Source organism: Panthera leo, chromosome D2, assembly GCF_018350215.1.
Source record: "Panthera leo isolate Ple1 chromosome D2, P.leo_Ple1_pat1.1, whole genome shotgun sequence".
Classification (NCBI taxonomy): Eukaryota; Metazoa; Chordata; class Mammalia; order Carnivora; family Felidae; genus Panthera; species Panthera leo.
The window spans coordinates 56,718,895-56,736,950 of record NC_056689.1 but is presented as its reverse complement, the minus strand read 5'-3'; the positions used below and the strand labels follow the sequence as shown (position 1 = coordinate 56,736,950).

Genomic DNA, 18,056 nt, shown 5'->3' with positions numbered 1-18,056 from the left:
ATCAAATTTCAGTATTTTTAGAGCATTTTCAAGAGCCTACCTTCCGCAATACACAATTCCGACATGGGAAAACAACCACATATAATGGAGGGAAATAAAGAATTATTTCTAAAAACAAAACAAAACAAAACAAATCAGAAATCTGGGCAATCCATCTTCAATTTTTAACAGAGAAGCTGGGTTTCCATTTAATACTTTGACTAAGACCTGAGATGATACAGACCACACATGATTTGGTGACCCGAGCACTTCATTAGGTGCCACAATACCAGTTCTAATTTCATGGCTAGTCATTTACCATAAAATATAGATGATAAGCCTAAGTGCTTCCTCTCAAGGGCTATTATTTCAAATAAAGTCTGTAAAAGAGTTTGCAAGTCATGAACCAGGGGAATTACTACAGAAATCAAGGTGAGTTTAGAGTTAACACTTGCTGTTTTGACATACCTTTCCAAATCAGCAGAATCCCTTACAAAATTCCTTTACTGAATATATTTGACTGTACTTTAAGGGCAAAGAACTTGGTCAGGAAGCTGACTGGCATTTGGAAATGTGAGATAGAGAAATTCACTGCTATTTGGGCACCACCTTGTGGCATTATCTGAATATAACAGTAAGTTATAACAGACAAAAAAAAAAAAAAAAAAAAAGAGGGTCAGCAAATTCCAAACTGAAGGCTAATTAATTCAGTGCCTTGTGACTTGGCTTTAAGACAGGCTTCAATTGGGATTGGGATTCTCCAGGGAGACCGCACTAAGGATAATTGGCTTGTCTAAAGGATTCCAGGGTTTCTTAGGAAAGCACTGTGGTTCTGATTCTCATAAACAGGGTAAAGTTATTAGAAGGGGATCTAAAGGCAAAAGCAATGTTGGATGAAAGCAATCAAAAATTGGTTCTGGATTCCTAGAAAACTGAAGAAACCAGAAAAGTGAACTACCAGAACTCAAACTTTTCAATAAGCTCAGAAATTTAAATCAGAGTGGCTATCTGGGAAGTTTAACAAAAGAAATCCAGGTGTAGTAGAAAAATAAACCACTCACCACAATTCGCAACTCTAAACTCAAAGCACTTCGGAAAAGTTGGGTTTTTTTAAACTTGTTTTTTTTTTAAAGTTTAGGGCCAAAATTCATTTGGTAGTAAATATAACCTGAAAAGATAAAAGGCTGCTTATGGTCTTACATATGCCATTTAATGGAACAATCATATACTTGGTGGCAGAAATACTGTCAGTGTGTCTGATTTTGGTGTTATGAAATATATATTAAGATAACGATATTATCTTTCTAAAATTGAATACAGTTCAGAATACTGAAACATTTCCCACCCTAATGTTTTATAATAAAAGATTATGGATCTCTACTGCCAAATACATGTAAAATAATATATGAGGAAACTCTGGTGGTTAACCAGTGAAGGCTGGGAGACAGACTGAGAAGCACAAAGAAATAGTAACAATGTGAGGCATACATTTAGTAATTCAGAATCTGAATAGAGAAATACTTTTTAAAGAGGAAATGGAAGCTTGGAGGGGTTAAGTGACTTGGCTAAGGTTACATAATCAGTGAAAAACTAAAGCTGGAACTCAGGCCTTTAATTCTTAAACCAGCATACTTTCTACTGTCCTGACATATGAAAATATCTACAAAGAAAAGGGGAAAATGAAAAACAAAAAAGAGAAAGGAGGGGTGCCTGGGTGGCTCCGTTGGTTAAGCATCCAACTCTAGATTTCAGCTCAGATCATGATTTCATGGTCGTGAGATGGAGCCCCATGTCATTTCACACTGGGTGTGGAGCTTGCTTGAGATTCTCTCTCTCCCCGCCTCTCTCCGCCCCTCCCGTGCTTGCTCTCAAAAAAAAAAAAAAAAAAAAAAAAAGAGAGAGAGAGAGAGAGAGAGAGAGAGAGAGAGAGAAAGGAAAGCAGATAATATCTGATAGACCGCCTGCAAGGACCTCCTGTATTAACTTGACAGACTGCATGAGAAGAGCTCCTATTAACTTTACTTTTAACAATCAGAAAACAGAAAACTAAGAGAAAGCCCAACAGCAGCCATAAGGGCAAGGAACTAAAGGCAGAATAGAAGAATTTGTATGACATGATTAACTTAAAGTGTGCATGTAAGCTGTCCCTAAAGACTTTCATTTCCCAGTATAATAAATAAATTGCATAAATGATTTTATTAAATTAGTTGACTGAATCACCACTTACCACTCAGGGAATGGAAAGGGATAAAGATTAAAAAAGAGCCAATACAGTGTCATCTCAAAAGAAAACAAAGAAAAGGAATGTAAATTAAAACGTTCAAAATCTACTTCTACGCCTAAGAAAATAATGGAGAAAAATCATCACAAAACTCCCTACAGAGGAATAATCAACACGCAGACTTGAAGCACAAGTCTGGTCAAACTAATCTAATTGCCTTCTTTTATGGATCGACAGACCTGATAGATTAAGGTGAAATAATAGAAGTAACCTCTTAATTTTAGCAAGGTTTTAGATTTTAGGCTTACCAACTATTTATATAATCATTAATATACCAGGAAAGATAGTCTGGGCCACATAAGTGTTTAAGGGGAGCATTTAACTCTGGAGAGTAGAATGTTCATCAATGTATTAAGTGTCAACACAAAGAACTATGTGTTCTTTATTTAGCAATAGTTGGTAAACTGGTCAGTTAATCCTAGGGTTAATTAACATTTTCATCTAATACTGGCCTGTGATATAAGAATATTAAACAGCAAGTGACAGCAAAAATACGGGTAAATACTGCATCTCAGAGAAAAAGATCACATTAAGATGAAAAGAGAAATGTGATTGGAAATGAAGGGAATTTCACATTAGGAAAGAAAAGACACCAAGAAAATGCCACACGACCTAGATTATGAGTCAGCAATGCAGCAGAGCCATTGAAGGCAGAATAATGGAGTGCCTAAAAAGAATTTCAAAAGGTAGCAGTTGTAATTAAATTTTTTTATTACAGTTGACTAAGTATTCTATAGGGATGATTTTACTTTTAAGTTCTCAGTGACTTTAATTAAGCAAACTAGGGGATCAAATGATTGTTTACTTACTCTGCCTTTCAGGCCTGTGACCCAAAAGATGCCTTTTAGAACCAGTCAATTAAGCACCTACCCCCAAGAGTAAATGGAAATAAGAAATAGAATTATAGCAAGCTTTGAAAATGAGAGAGTAGCTTATTCTGAGATGTAATGATATCTTCTATCTCCAATTTTAGGTGGGAATCAAGTGTTTTGATAAGTGAAACATGGGGAAATTTTACATATACTCCTGAATCTGGTCTTTAAAATGTAGTTTTATTATTTCATGTGAATCACTGGTTTAAAACATGATTAAGTCAAATACAAAGGATGGAGGATGATCTATGCTTTGATTTCCCACTCTTAGTGCAGCTCTGATCTGTTATGCACTCTGTCAGACTGACAAACCTCTTCTCCATGTTCTAAGACTATGAACTTTTAAAAAGCTCTTATCCTCCAGATATACACATGATTTGCTTAAAATGATTTGGGTACTTCTTTTTTCTTGATTTCTTCCCAGAGTAGCTTTGTTTTCTGAATCTAATTTTTCATTAAGGACTAAGACACAGACTTCTCATTAGAAGGGTAAGAAGACCAAAGTAGGGTGAGGAAACTTAGCAGGAAGTATTTAAACATCAAAATCACAAATCCCAAATTCATTAATTACAAGGTTTTCATAGGAAGTGTTCAACTCTGGGCTTTATAAAGAAAAACATTAAAGGATTTGAAAGAGTTCAGAGTAGAATCATGAATGAAATAAGATTTATGAAGAAAAAGTGACCAATGTCACTCATGTTTTCAGTCAATGCACATTGAGTATTGTTTTATGAACCAGACACTATGCCAGACAGGAGAACTCTTCAAGTGGGTGGGTAGAGGAATCCTAGCTATTCTATAGTACTGCTTATGAGAGTACCTATATCAGGATGGTACACAGATTTCAATTTCCATGCTAAATTCTGATCAATTGGCAATGGGCAAGTCAAAAGTCACAAAAAAGAGTGCCGTAACTGATTAGCACTGTTTGTCATAGATAATGGATGGGGAGCAACAGTACAAATTACATAGGTGTCATTACTGTCTCATTAAAATGAATATTAATTTTCTAAGAGTCACATAAATAATAGTATCCTGAACTTGTAAAGCACCTTTCTAAACATTTTTACACGTTACCTTAGGTTATGCTCAAAAAATTCTCCAGGGTAAATTAGGCATTAGTTTTGCTTTGTTGGAAACTGGCGCACAGAAAGGTGTAAGAGACATGCCCATGGCAACACAGCTAATGTTAATGGCAAAAACCTTATTACAGCCCAAATTCCCTTATTCCTAAATAATCTGCCTTTGATCTTTAAAAATTAGAACAGAATGGTGTCCACATATATTCCCTATTTCTAACAAGGAAAAGAGAAGAGGAAACTGGCTTAAACTGTTGTACAGATATAAGTTAGACCTAAGGAAGAATTTTTTGACAGTGAAAGCTGCTAACTATTGGAACAAATAACTAAGAAACGAGTGCTGATGAAAATGTGGAGAAACAGGAACCCTCAGGCACTGCTGGTGGGAATGCAAGCTGGTGCAGTCACTAAGCAAAACAGTGTGGAGGTTTCTCAAAACATAAAAAACAGAACTACCATATGACCCAGTAATCGCATAACTGGGTATTTATCCAAAGAATACAAAAATACTAATTTGAAAGGACACATGTGCCCCTATGTTTATCGTAGCATTATTTACAATAGCCAAATTATGGAAGCAGCCCAAATGCCCACTGATAGATGAACAGATAAAGAAGAGGTGATACATACACATACACACACACACACACACACAAACACACACACACTGGAGTATTATACAGACATTAAAAAAGAATGAAATCTTGCCATTTGCCATTTGCGACAACATGGATAGAGCTAGGGAGTGTAATGCTAAGCAATATGATTATGAAATGCTAAGCATAAAAAAATACGATTTTTCACTCATGTGGAATTTAAGAAACAAATGAACAAAGGAAAAAACCAAGACAAACCAAAAAACTCCTAACTATAGAGAACAAACTGATGGTTACCGGAGGGGAGGTGGGTGGGAGGGATGTGAAATAGGTGATGCAGGTTAAGAGTACATATATCTTGATGAGCACTGAGTAATGTATAGAATTGTTGAATGACTATATTGTACACCTGAAACTAATTTAACACTGTATATTAACTATACAACTGCTGAAAAAATTATTTTCTTCTTTACTCAAGGTAGATATCCTCACTAGACTAAGTCTTAAGTAGAGGAACAAAATTTTGCCATCTCTCTAATTCTCCCAAGTAGGAGAATAATGCATAATTTATACAGGGCAGGTGCTTAGTGAATGTCAAATGTTGTTTTTGGAGTGTTACAGAAAATTTAAAATAAAAAAAGTAATGACAAAAAATGTGCACTGAAATCTGTGCTAGACTCATAATATTACTACTATTACTAAAAACAGCAGCAGCTAACATATATCACATACTTATTACAGACCTATAGAAACAGGACAGAGTGCATTTCTATAGGTTCTGAAGATTACTAAGCATCTTCTGTGGATTATCTCACTTCATGTCCATTTTATGGATGAGGAAACAGAGGCCTCCAGAGAATAAGTAATCTGCTCAAGGTCACACAGCCAGTAAATTGTAGAGCTTATGGGTAGACGTAGGCAGTCTGATTCCAGAATCTATTATGTTATCCACCAAGCTGTACTGATCCCTCCCCCCTCCAGTGGAAAAAGGTCTGGAGCAAAAATATCTGTTCTGTTGAATACCTAAACAGTACTTTTCATTTCCAGAGAGAAAAAATCTTTAAGTGAGAAGTCTTGGGCTCCATGCAGGCAGGTACAAGAATATCTGCTTAATGCATAAAGAAGTCAGAAAGAGATATATCAGGAATTTTCCATATGCGTTTTCTCAGATATGAAGAATGGGAGAGCTCTGAAGCATAATAAAGGAAGAATCTTCTATAATCTGTACAGCCTCAGAACCAATGGATGAGAGGAACTTATCACAGTGAGTCTCTATTCACAAATAAAGGCCTTCTTTAAAAAAGTTAAGTAACAGGGTACTCAGCCAATAGTCTCATTTTTAACTGCATCACTGAAATGTCCTCTGTATAAGGGGACATTTAAAACAAACACTTCAAATGAAGCTACATGCTAATGTGCTTACAGAAAAACAGGGGAATACTCAAGATGACATCTGTGCAAGACTACTGCTGCAGTACCTGTGGAAATACAGGTAATATTACATGCATAGGGTAGGGAAACATAATACACTGCAAAAAGAGCCACATCTTCCCTTATAGATACCACAGTTATTACCCTCTTGCGATTTTCTGAGATAACTGTGGTTATCACAGAGAAAACACTTTCCTCAGAGATAACCATTAATAAAGGGTTAAGGACATTGCACATTCTGCTTTACTCTAGTTCTGTTATTGCCGTGTATAAAAACTATCTATAGTCCGTAAAAGGCCCTTGAATGAACATGCATTGGAAAAATCAAAACTGCCTCGTTATAATCATTAAGGTTTCAAAAAATTAGTTGGGTTCAACTCTGAAACTCTAGCACCTGCCATGACACACTCTGTCACTGGTTATCTGGCCAGAGCAGCTGAGAGTCCGCAAGCTGCCTGCTATCACCAAAGCAGAGTGGACAGGAAGTATTAATGGCCTTGTTAGACCGGCAATAAACAAGGAGTTTGAAACTTCAATTCGTTTAATGGAAAAATGAAGTTACTTTTTGGTAAGTGGAATTTTCAAATAAATTGCCTTCACAGATCCCACAGATCATGGGCTAAGGCAATGAGACTGTTTAAAGCCTGGAAGGTTGATAAAAAGTACTTAAGTGTAAAGCCAGAATCCCAGGCCTTTACATTTAAGTCAACAGCCTGTAAGGAGGGAAGAGAGAGATTTTAACCTCAACTCCAAACTACAGGGAAAGAAAAACCCTGCTGTGGATCAGTGGAAATATTTTCTAAGAACTCGTAGGTACTGCAAAATAATCAGAAGATAGGTTAATCCATATGTACTCTAAGGAAGCCACTCAGAGCTGCCTTTAAAGGAAAAAATACCTCCTACAGTTATCATCATCCGTGTCAGTCGATGGCTTTTCCTTAATTTGTCTTCTACCTACAATCTAAACCATTAGATAATATCATGGCAATCAAGGTCCCATAAAACCACAGCAAATGTTTTCTGTCTGAAAGACTACTATGTCTTTACAGGAAAAGTTTTCTCAGAGTTTGGAGCAACAACTAGAGCGAAAGCCATGGATGATAAGCTGAGAAGACCGAACCTATCTCTTAGAAAACCACAGTAGAAACATGGATTAGGATGCCTGGTGTATGGAACAGGAAGAGAAATCCTGAAATGTCTCCACCCTAAATATAAGGCATGAAAACAATTTTAATAAACTTGGGAGGCTTCCAGGAAATGGAAATGACAAAAGGGAAAGGGTTCCATTCCTTTTTTTTTTTTTTTTTTTTTTAACCACATGTCTTATAGTGAGCTCTAGAGAACTAGAGAAGAACACCATCACTTCAACTCACCTCGGGCCTCCTGCAGTTTCTTGAGCTCTGCTTCCCTTTCTGTTTTGCTCTGTTTACTTCGAACCCCAAGGGCACTGATGACTAACCTTCTGGCTAGGGCTGCTGAAGTCTCAGGACGCTCCTTTGCTGGCTGGAGGAACTCTGAATGGGAGAAACAGAGGGGGCAGGAGGAAGTAAGGAAGAGAAGGCACTCTAGTGCCAAGTGATTTAACTCCATAATTAACATATAAAATAGACTAACAAGGGCTGCATCAGCAGTAATTAATATGGGCCAATAGATGATCATCAGAGGAAACTAAAATGGCAAAGCACAAACAATCCTGGCTTCATTATCTGTATTAATACAACTTCTACAGTGACTCAAACAGCTCAACAGTGAGGTAAACCAGATAAGGATGTCAACAACAACAAAAAAATGGTTGCTGCGTTGCTCGGCCAGATCTCCCACTCTCTCCAAGTGGCTGCTCAAATGCCAGATTTCCAACATAACCTTTTCTATTTTCTCTTTAAGAACATACTACCTTAAACACTAAAAAATAAAAGTGATAGGTCTTTAGAATTCTAGATGAGGAGTAAGTGCTGGAGAAAATAATAATACACTACCAACAAGAAAAGCCCCTGAGATTATAGGCTCACCGGCATAAGCTCTAGCTTTGGCCTTGGCTGCTCTTGTGGCCTGTGACAATGGCCTGATTTTCACCATGGTATGTTTACTACCCAGAGCATCACGAGCTGCAAAGAAGAATACATGTAAGGAAGTAGACGACATGAAGAAGAGTGATACAAAGGAAAATTTAAGGCTAGTTCTCAGAAAGTTATTTCCTAGATGTCTAGATGTTATGCTTTTTTTTTTTTTTTTTTTTTTTTTTCCCACGGCAAGCTTTAGAAAATCCATTAACAAGTCAGCAAGTGATTATTTTAGATCAGGGATCATCAGCAAACTATGGTTTTGCGACCAAATCCAGCCAACCACCTATTTTTGTAACATTTTACTGAAACAGAGCCATTCCTATTCATTTGAATACTGTTTAGGGATGCTTTCTTATTACAACAGAATTAAGTAGTGACAGAGACCTTACACCCTAAATATTTACTATGTGGTCCTTTAGAGAGTAAGTCTGCAGATCCCTATTCTAAGTGGTTCGGACAGGATCCAACATCTCTCATTTCTCTGAATGCTTCTGCATCACATCAATCATGAGGCTAATGATGTAATTCAAAAGGCCCCCTCATATATTCAGAAAGTAGGTATTATGTAGTGAGAGTTATTACTTCCAGTGAGAGATTTCTCACTGGAAAGGTTAAAGGGCTATTTCGAATTCATTTGTCTGAGGGAAAAACATCACAAAAATTTTAAGATTCAGTCACACTGGTTTCTTAAATTTCTACTTACAGTCTGCTTATGTACTATCCGAACTGACCATTATACAGCATGTAACCTTGGAAGGAGTTGGCTCTCATTCCAAACACCACTGGATTAAGGTGAAAAGGAAGAGAGGGAGCACATGGGTACCAAAGCACTATGCCTCAAAAACCGGTTTCTGCCATTCACCTATAACCGGCTGAATAAAATGCCAGTTGGCTACAATACAAGGGAAATAAGAACAAGTAGCAGGAGAAAAGGGACAATGAGAAAAGACTACCACAATCCACTGGGCGAGTACCTGTAATTGGACTGGAGAATACTCCTAGGGCGTGTGTATCATCCACCCATTTAATATCAAATCCTTTCTTTCTGCAACAAAAGAACACAATTTTATTTCTTAAAATATAATTTACTTCTATGAAACAGCTTTCAAATAGAGTCTCATAAAGCATTTCATGATGAGATAAACACTCAACGAGCACAGGTGGAATGGGGATAATGACACAAAAAACAGCTTGGAGGACAGAAGAAGCCACTGAATTTTAAAAGCAATAATACCATCATAAAGAACTACCTGGGAGTATTTTATGTTCCCAGCCATTTTATAGACATCAACTAATTAATCCTCACATGTCCCTTGGGGAGGTAAAGTATTTATCGCACTATTTACAAGAGATGTTCTTGTGGGCACAGAACAAGAAGAGGTGAAAAGAGAAAGTAGAGGAGGGGTAGAAGAATATTGGAAGAGGAGGGAGGCAGGGAAGGTCACCTGGATTTAATGCAAATGTAGACTCACGGAGAGACAGAGAGGGAGAGGGCAACAGGTCATTCAAAGCAAGAAACAAACAAAAAACCCCAAAGACAAAAAAAAGTAAGTAATAGAGAAAAAAAGACAACTCTAATCAGAGAGGCTGACTAATCTTTCTAGTTGTAAAAGAAAGTACGAAGGGGAAAAAAGGAAAGAATTGTGGCAAAGTCAGAAAAATTCAGGATAGACGAAATCAAGCTCAGAGAAACATCAGACAGGATTAGACAGAATCAAAAGAAAGACCACGAAATACTAAAAAACGCCTTTATTTTGGAGCAGAGCTATTAGTGAGCATAATGACTATCAAAATGATGACATTATTTTTCTCAGCTAGGAACTTAAAACGGCTCATAGGTTCAACGGTTCTATAGAAAGGGTACAGGGTTAAGGGTCAGATGCATAAGGACTCAGGGTTCTGCCATGTTGAGACCTTGGGCAGATTTAACTTCTCTTGAAGCTAGATCTGCTCATCTGTAGAATGGGCATAGTACCTTCCAGTTATTGTAAAAATGGAAATGAGATCATCTATGACAAGACAAAGAGCACGGTGTTGAGCACTTACGGGCATTTAATAAATGAATGTTGCTCATTATTTTTTATGACTAATAGCAATATTCATCAGGAAGATTATTAATATTGATAAAGATAGTGACTAAAATACAAAGTTGATTCAGGTATTTGACTCTCAAGACGTTATTATAGGCTTTTGTACCATGACCTTGACTTTATTTTTATAAAGCACTATAAAGAAAGGAAAAAGGGGCGCCTGGGTGGCTCAGTCGGTTGAGCGTCCAACTTCAGCCCAGATCACGATCTCGCGGTCCGTGGGTTCGAGCCCCGCGTCGGGCTCTGGGTTGATGGCTCGGAGCCTGGAGCCTGCTTCCGATTCTGTGTCTCCCTCTCTCTCTGGCCCTCCCCCGTTCATGCTCTGTCTCTCTCTCTCTCAAAAATAAATAAACGTTAAAAAAAAAAAATTAAAAAAAAAAAAAAAAAGAAAGGAAAAAGACAACAGCTAAAATATCTTCCTTCAGACAAGAAAAAAAATTCCTTTGAGGAAAAAAGGAATGAAGGAGGCTTTCAAGGTAAGTTAGAGAATTTCCCGAATGTAAGGGTAAGTTTGACCATGGCATAAAATGACCACAGGGGTTGGAGACTAAAAAAGTTCAATAGCAGAAGAGTCTATATAATAATAGTTTACAAAAAGGTTAGAAAAAGACCTTAGATGGGTTCTGGAGAGCCTTTTAGACTGGAATTTTATAATCCTTTAAAATGCTTCTCCTCTTTTGGGACTGTTTTTAGGTTTGAGAGAAAATGGACTTGCAGGTAAGATTAGGAAGAAATATAGCAAAGGGAAATTAATAATTCATAAGAATTAACTAGCCTTCAGGAAATTCTAGACATCAACAAAACTAATCCTTGGTTTTAAAAATCATCATTACTAATAACAATCTAAGGTAGTTCTAATTTGGGATTTAATCTCACTGACTGCTTTTTAAAATCTATTAGGCACTTTATGTGCAACAGGCCCTGATACAGGGTCTTAATATAATGTTAATGAATTAGACTGAGCAAACCTATAAATTTAGCATACGGTGTATAGGAAGATTAAATGTCCTCCATGATCCAGTCACCCCCTTATTTCTTTTAGTTATAGAACTGATACCCGCCCCCCATTCAAATTTAGGTGAGGTACATGGCTGCTAGCTAGTTCTATCTGTTCTAGAACTTTGTAAAAAAAAATAGGGTTCTTGTTTTTGTACGCAGAATTTCACTGAATACAATCATGCTCATCTGTATTGTCTGTGGCTGCTTTTGTGCAATGATGGCAGAGTTGCCTAAAATATTTCCTATCTGACCCTTTAAGAAAAAGTGGGGAGCTAAACCTTAACTGATATAGAATCTTAAAAATTCAAGATACATATGAATTGAGTATTTTTTCAGAGAGAGAGAGAGCATGAGCACGCACGAGTAGGAGAGGGGCAGAGGGAGGAGAGAGAATCTTAAGCAGACTCCATACCCAGTGCGGTACCGGACATGGGACTCGATCTTACAACCACGAGATTATGACCTGAGCCGAGATCAAGAGTCGGACACTTAATGGACTGAGCCACCCAGGCGCCCACATTTTAAATTTAAATTAATTTTAAATTAAATTAAAAATGAACTAAGTCCGTTGTCCGATGCTACAAATTTTAAATTTGCAGCATCGGACAACGGACTTAGTTTATTTTTAATTCTCAGGATTAGAATGTTAAAGTATAATCCTTGTTGGTATTGACTTCTTCAAGATCCTAAAGATCTTTTTCTTAATAACTTTCTTTCTGGATTGTTTCTTTATTCCTGAAACTTATTTTCTTCTTATAAGCTAAAGATACAGAGGTACACTTCTGATTCTTTTACCTTGCCCTATATATGTATAAACTATATACATAACTAGAGTTAGTGCAACTGTTTTCAAACCCACTTATATCAGTTTTTATTTATATTTTCACTACATAATTTAATAAAATTTAAACAACGAAATATGAGTGTCAAAAAGAAGAATTGTTGTGTCTATAAAAACTTAACTGAATGCTTTGGAAGACTAGAGAATGGTGAAGTCACTAAAAAAATCCAAGAACAATTACCAATTACGCTTGGGCAAACAGCTATAAAAGACAAACATTTTAACCTATTAGGAATGTGCACTCAGATGACTCTAAAGGTACATTAAAGTTCTTGTTCTACTTCAGTTGATATATTATGAGATAACATTTAGGAACTCTTTTATCAATAGACCAATAACTTAAAAGAAATAAAAGGCTTTGGCACCACATCAAAGACTGGCAAGTGTTTATATGTGTTGTTAAAATAAACTAGTTGAGACATATAACAATCATTTTTTACCATTCTCCACTTGACTATTTCTATCTCAGTGGTCAGAATAACCTCAAATCAATAATTTAATTTATAGTGCTGCTGAATTGTTAGGGCCCTTGGTGCTTAGAAGAAGAAAATGCATATCCTTTCAGGAGAAATCCTCTTCTTCTACTGTAGACTCCAATTCCCATAAATAAAATTCCAAGGAAAAGAGTTGGCTCACAGTAAGAAAATTAACTAAGCCTCCAAAAAAGCCAAGGCACTACAAGTGAGAATTTGCAGAAGCAGAACTAAAAAGACATCAGGTAAAGGAATTACCAGACACAGACCACAGGTTTATGTTTAATATACTTGAAGAAATTTTTTTAAATCTTGAAAATATTTTAGAATAAAAGAAACTAAAAAATGACCATGCAGATTTTAAAGAGAAATGGATAATTTTGAAAAAAAGAAAAACATAAAATGAAATTTAAACATTCAATGGACAGAATTAACAGAAAATTAAACACAGCTAAAGAAAAAATTAGTGAACTGGAAATAAGAGCTAAAGAAACTACTTAGAATATAACAGAGACAAACATGGAAAACATAAAGGAGGTAACATGAGGATTAAATGAGAAGGTTGAATATATATTTTCTTGGCATCTTAGAGAAAGTAAAAGAGAGACTGGCACAGAGGCCATTATCTCTATCTGAAGAGATAATGTGGGTGTTCTCCAAAACCAATGAAAAATACTTACTGATTTAAGAAGCTCAAATAATCTCAAGAATTAAAAACAAAAAAAACCAAAAGAACAAAAAAACCAATCCAACCAAACAAAAAAGCAAAGCCCCATCACACTACAACGCACAATACCAAAGACAAAGAGAAATCCCTAAGAGCATCCAAAGAGAAAAGACAGATTACATTCAGAAGCAACAGTTGTGAACTTTTAGCTGGCTTCTTATTCTCCACAGAGAAAGACGGGAAACAGTAGAATAAATCTACATGTTTCTGAGAGAAAAATGACTGTCAACCTAAAATTCTACACCTAGCAAAAATGTCTGAAAATTGAAGTTGAAACAATGCCATTAAAAAACAACAAAAAATCTGAGTTTGTTAACAGCAATTTGTTACTAAATTAAATACTAAGGAAATATGTTCCATGCAGGAAGAAAAATATTTAAGATGGAAGATATACGAGATGCAAGACGTATAGATAAAGAACACAGAACGTGGATAAATCTGAATGCTAAATATATAAAATAGTAACATCAAATGGAGTTTAAAAATAAAATTAAGAGAATAGTCACAATAGCATATTAGTTGGGGGTGGCGAAAGGGAGGAAATAGAATTGGGAAATGGAGTTAAAAGCTCTTATCATGTTTGGAAAGAGTGTAAAAATATTAACTTTAGCCACTGATAGGTTAAGCATGCATTTTGTAATTTCTAAAGTAACCACCAAAGAATAGAAACAAAGTATCATTTCCAAACAAAACAGAATGAGAAAAAAATACCTCATCAATCCAAAAGAAGGCAAGAAAGAAGAAAAAAAGATGAAACATGTAAACACAAAAAAAGATGGCAGGCATACATCCAAATATATCAATAGTTATAATAAATATAAATGGACTAAATGCACCATGAAGACGTTCAGAAGTCATCACTGAGGACATTCTTAAATGCTAACATGGGGTCTAGAACGACTTTGGCATTTTTAAAGAACTCAGAAGACTGGCTTGATACAGAAGATTTCTAACCAACTTGATAAAGACAATAAACAAAACTGATGCTAAAGTAAACAACAAGTAATGCAAACTAAAGAGATGATTTTTCAGAAGACATTTTAAGAAAACTTCATCCCACCTTCCCAAACATGCCCAACCATTCGCAAGTACTTACTGATAACTGCAGAAAACCCGCAGGAGGTCTTCAGTACGAAATTCTTGGGGGAAGTCATAAATTTCTATGACATGTGGAAATTCACAATCACTGAGGTCAATATCAGAAACTTCATGGTTGTAATAATCAAATCTAGGTTCCTGGATGCTTTCTCTATTCTTCATATTCCCTGATAACTAGGGAAGAAGCAGCATATAAGTAGCTGTTACATCAAGCTAGAACATTATAAAACATACTATCATATATAAATACTCCTCCTTGTCTCCATATTCCAATTCTTTAACCTTTAGCACGGTCTCTGCACTAATGCTGTTCACGAATACAATAATGGCCAGGGGTCTATCATCCAGTTTATATTAACGTGTGGAATATTTTAAAAGATGCTGAAATTCCAACAAAGATAGGCAATACATGAAGCTTCACTTGCATCTATCAACCAGAGTGTGAGAAAATGTAGAATGATTAATGTGGTGAGTTACAAATGGTACATCTTGGAAAACGAATTTCAGAAAATAGCTGAAGAGATGAATTAATAACATTTGTTTTATCTGGGCTTATTGATCAGGCTCATCTCATAGTTTCTTTTATGGAAGTGAACAAAACAAAACAGAAATTTAAAAAAATGAAAACATTTTGTTAGTCCACCTTTTGCTGATTGTAGCCTACAAAGGAAATTTGTTAAGACAAATGTTAAGTGGTAGAATTATAGGGTCTCTAGCACGATGGCTACCTACAGGAATTCCCACATAGCAGATTAGTACAAAAATTCAACAGTAATGGAAAATACTTAAAATTCTACTATCCCATAAGAAAACCGAAGGCTATTATCTACTGCACACCAGAGGCAGAAGGGAAGGGGGGAAAATGTAAAGTGGCAGCAAAGCTGTAACAGTCATTTTGTCATTCACCTGTTACAAAACCTAGTTGCTAGTTCTGACCACCCAAAGCCTTCAGACCTGAGGGTGTCTTCTCTCTGTTAATCAAAAGTCCAACTAGATCCCTTCAAAGCCTTTCCTTCATTTATACTGCGCCTCACTGCCCATCAAATGAGGAAATGAGAACTTGCAATGCCAAGGACACCTCTCCTTTCCTTGCAGAAATGAAAAAAGACTCAAGAATTTTATTTGGGAGGGAGGAGAGACGGAAGGTGACTTAGGTAAAATCAACAAAAATATGTATTGTTGTGCCTCTAGTTCCTTTTCTCCATGAAGCTGTAGTTTCATCTAAAAAAACAAAACAAAAAACAAAAAAACCAAAAAACTAGGAATAACAACAGCACCTATACCTCACAGATAGATGTGTGGATCAAATGAGATGATTTGTAAGTGCTCAGCACACTAAGCATAATACTTATATGATACCTAAGTATTCAATGAATTCAACCTACTTATGCAAATTTTAACTAAGTGCTGAATCTATTACACGATAAGCACCATGTTACTTCCACTCTGTTTAGGATACAGAAAGCAAGAAGAGAATATTCCTTCCACCATAACAATGAGAAAAAGATTAAGTAATCTATAAAATCATAACTAATCTTGAATTCACCAGACAGCTGAGTATGCAAGACAACCAAAAATACCCAGAAAGCCACAGAGTAACAAGTTCCTCCAAAGAAAAACAGGACACAGAAACCGTTTTGCCTCTGGCACAGCATGGAAAGAAGTGGGCACCAAGAAATCAGCTGAACTTAAAAATCTTCAAAGCCTAAAGTGGGCTGGTCTATCATTTTAAAATAACTCAGAGCCCCAGACACCAGGAAGGTCTGCAAACATTTCCAAGTCCATCCTTATGCCAGTGCCACCCTGTCTTGATTACTGTAGTTTTATAATAGGTCTTTGAAATCAGAAAGTTTGAGTGTTCCTATTTTGTCCTTCCTTTTCAAAATCATTTTGGCTATTCTGGGTCCCTTGGATTTCCATATAAATTTGAAGATCAGCTTGTCAATTTCTGCCAAAAGAAAGAAAAAAAAAAAGGACAGCTGGGATTTGTTGAATATGTAGGTCAATTTGAGAAGTACCTCAACAATATTAAGAAAAGATGAATATGGGATACTTTCCATTTATTCAGACCTTCCAACAATGTTTTGTAGTTTTTGGAATACATGTCTTATATACTTCTTTTGTTAAATTTATTCTTAAATAGTATTTAAATGCAATTAAAAATGGAATTTTCTTAGTTTCATTTTTGGATTTCTGGCATTGACTTTTTGAGTTACTTAGCAAAAAACAAAATCACTGCATGGCTGTGCATTTATAAACTGGGGCTATATAATGCGTTGTGAGAGGTAAATAATGCATGACTACAAAACACCCAGGAATTATAAATTCTAAGAAATGATTACAAAGAGGAAGGAAAAGAGGCAAGATGGTCTAGCAGGAACATCTGATTATGGTCCTTTGCTCTAACCTAGTCAGCAAAATTGAACTATACACTTATATCCCATTTCTGAGGTAACTATTAACTGTTTTGGCTTCTGGGACTGGTTAAATGCAAAGTGTTAGTAATAGCAAAACATACGATTCTAATTCTGTATTTTGTAATAATAGATCTAAAGCCTACAAGTTATATACTCCTGACTAGTTTTTCCTATCAGACACCACTGTTATCAGGGATTCCTGACTTTGCCAAAGAGAAGGAAGAACTTAATTTCATTTCCCCATGGTACTGACACTGGTGAGATCTACTGGTAACACATATTTTGAGGGGGTATGGTGGTCGGTAGGAGGTCATAATGTTAACAGCACTTTCTTTCTTGAGTATCTCAGCAAAACAGGATAGGGAGACGTGACAGAGTACAAGAGAGAGGAATATGTTTCAACGAAGAAGGAAACGTCTAAGGGAGAACAATATGGAATGAAATGAGGATCAGAGCAAGACTGTGAAGGGAAGTGAGGGGATTAGACAAGGCGATATAGACAGCTTTAAGGAAAGGCTCTAAAATTTCATGCATGAATTATGTAGATACATCCGCAGAAGACCCACACTGTCCAACACAGTAGCTGCCAGCCACACGTAGCCACTGAGTGCTTGAAAACTGTGGCTACTCCAAACTGGATGGGTTTTATGTATAAAATATACATCAAATTTCAAAGACTTAATACAAAAAAGTAAAATATCCCATTAATAATTTCTTATATTGATGACGTGTTGACATGATATCCCTGATTAAAAACATATTATTAATTTCAACTCTTTCTTTTTACTTTTCTGCACGTGACTACTAGAAAATTTTTAATTATAGTAAGGTTCATATTTATAGCTTACGTCATATTTCTATTATAGACAAGTGAAACATTTATAGACAAGTGAAACATTTACTCTAAGAGTCACGTGTACTGAAGCAATACCAACTATACTGTCAATGTGAAGCCTTCATATTGTAAAACCTGCATATATATTTTTTTCTTTTTGATGGCTATGTAAACTTTGATAGAGCAACAATAGAAAGAAGAGGTTTTGAATTTGATGCATTCTGATCTATTAGACCAACGGAGAGTTTGCAAACAGCTCAGAGCAAACAATTTTG

At 36.0% G+C, this 18,056-nt stretch overlaps 1 protein-coding gene across 13 annotated transcripts in view; it reads right to left on the bottom strand.

Annotated features, from left to right (window-relative positions):
- R3HCC1L (R3H domain and coiled-coil containing 1 like) overlaps window positions 1–18,056 on the bottom strand; it is a 108,823-nt gene that overhangs the window by 15,981 nt on the left and 74,786 nt on the right. For all 13 annotated transcript variants that reach the window (XR_006194563.1, XR_006194566.1, XR_006194567.1 and 10 more), the window contains 4 exons: window positions 14,528–14,703; window positions 9,276–9,346; window positions 8,248–8,343; window positions 7,612–7,752 (listed from right to left, as the gene is read on the bottom strand). Coding sequence is in view for 8 of the 13 variants with exons in the window: in XM_042908598.1 (XP_042764532.1) it covers window positions 7,612–7,752; window positions 8,248–8,343; window positions 9,276–9,346; window positions 14,528–14,703 (484 nt within the window). In the remaining 5 variants the exon portion in view is untranslated. The remainder of the gene's footprint in view (window positions 1–7,611; window positions 7,753–8,247; window positions 8,344–9,275; window positions 9,347–14,527; window positions 14,704–18,056) is intronic.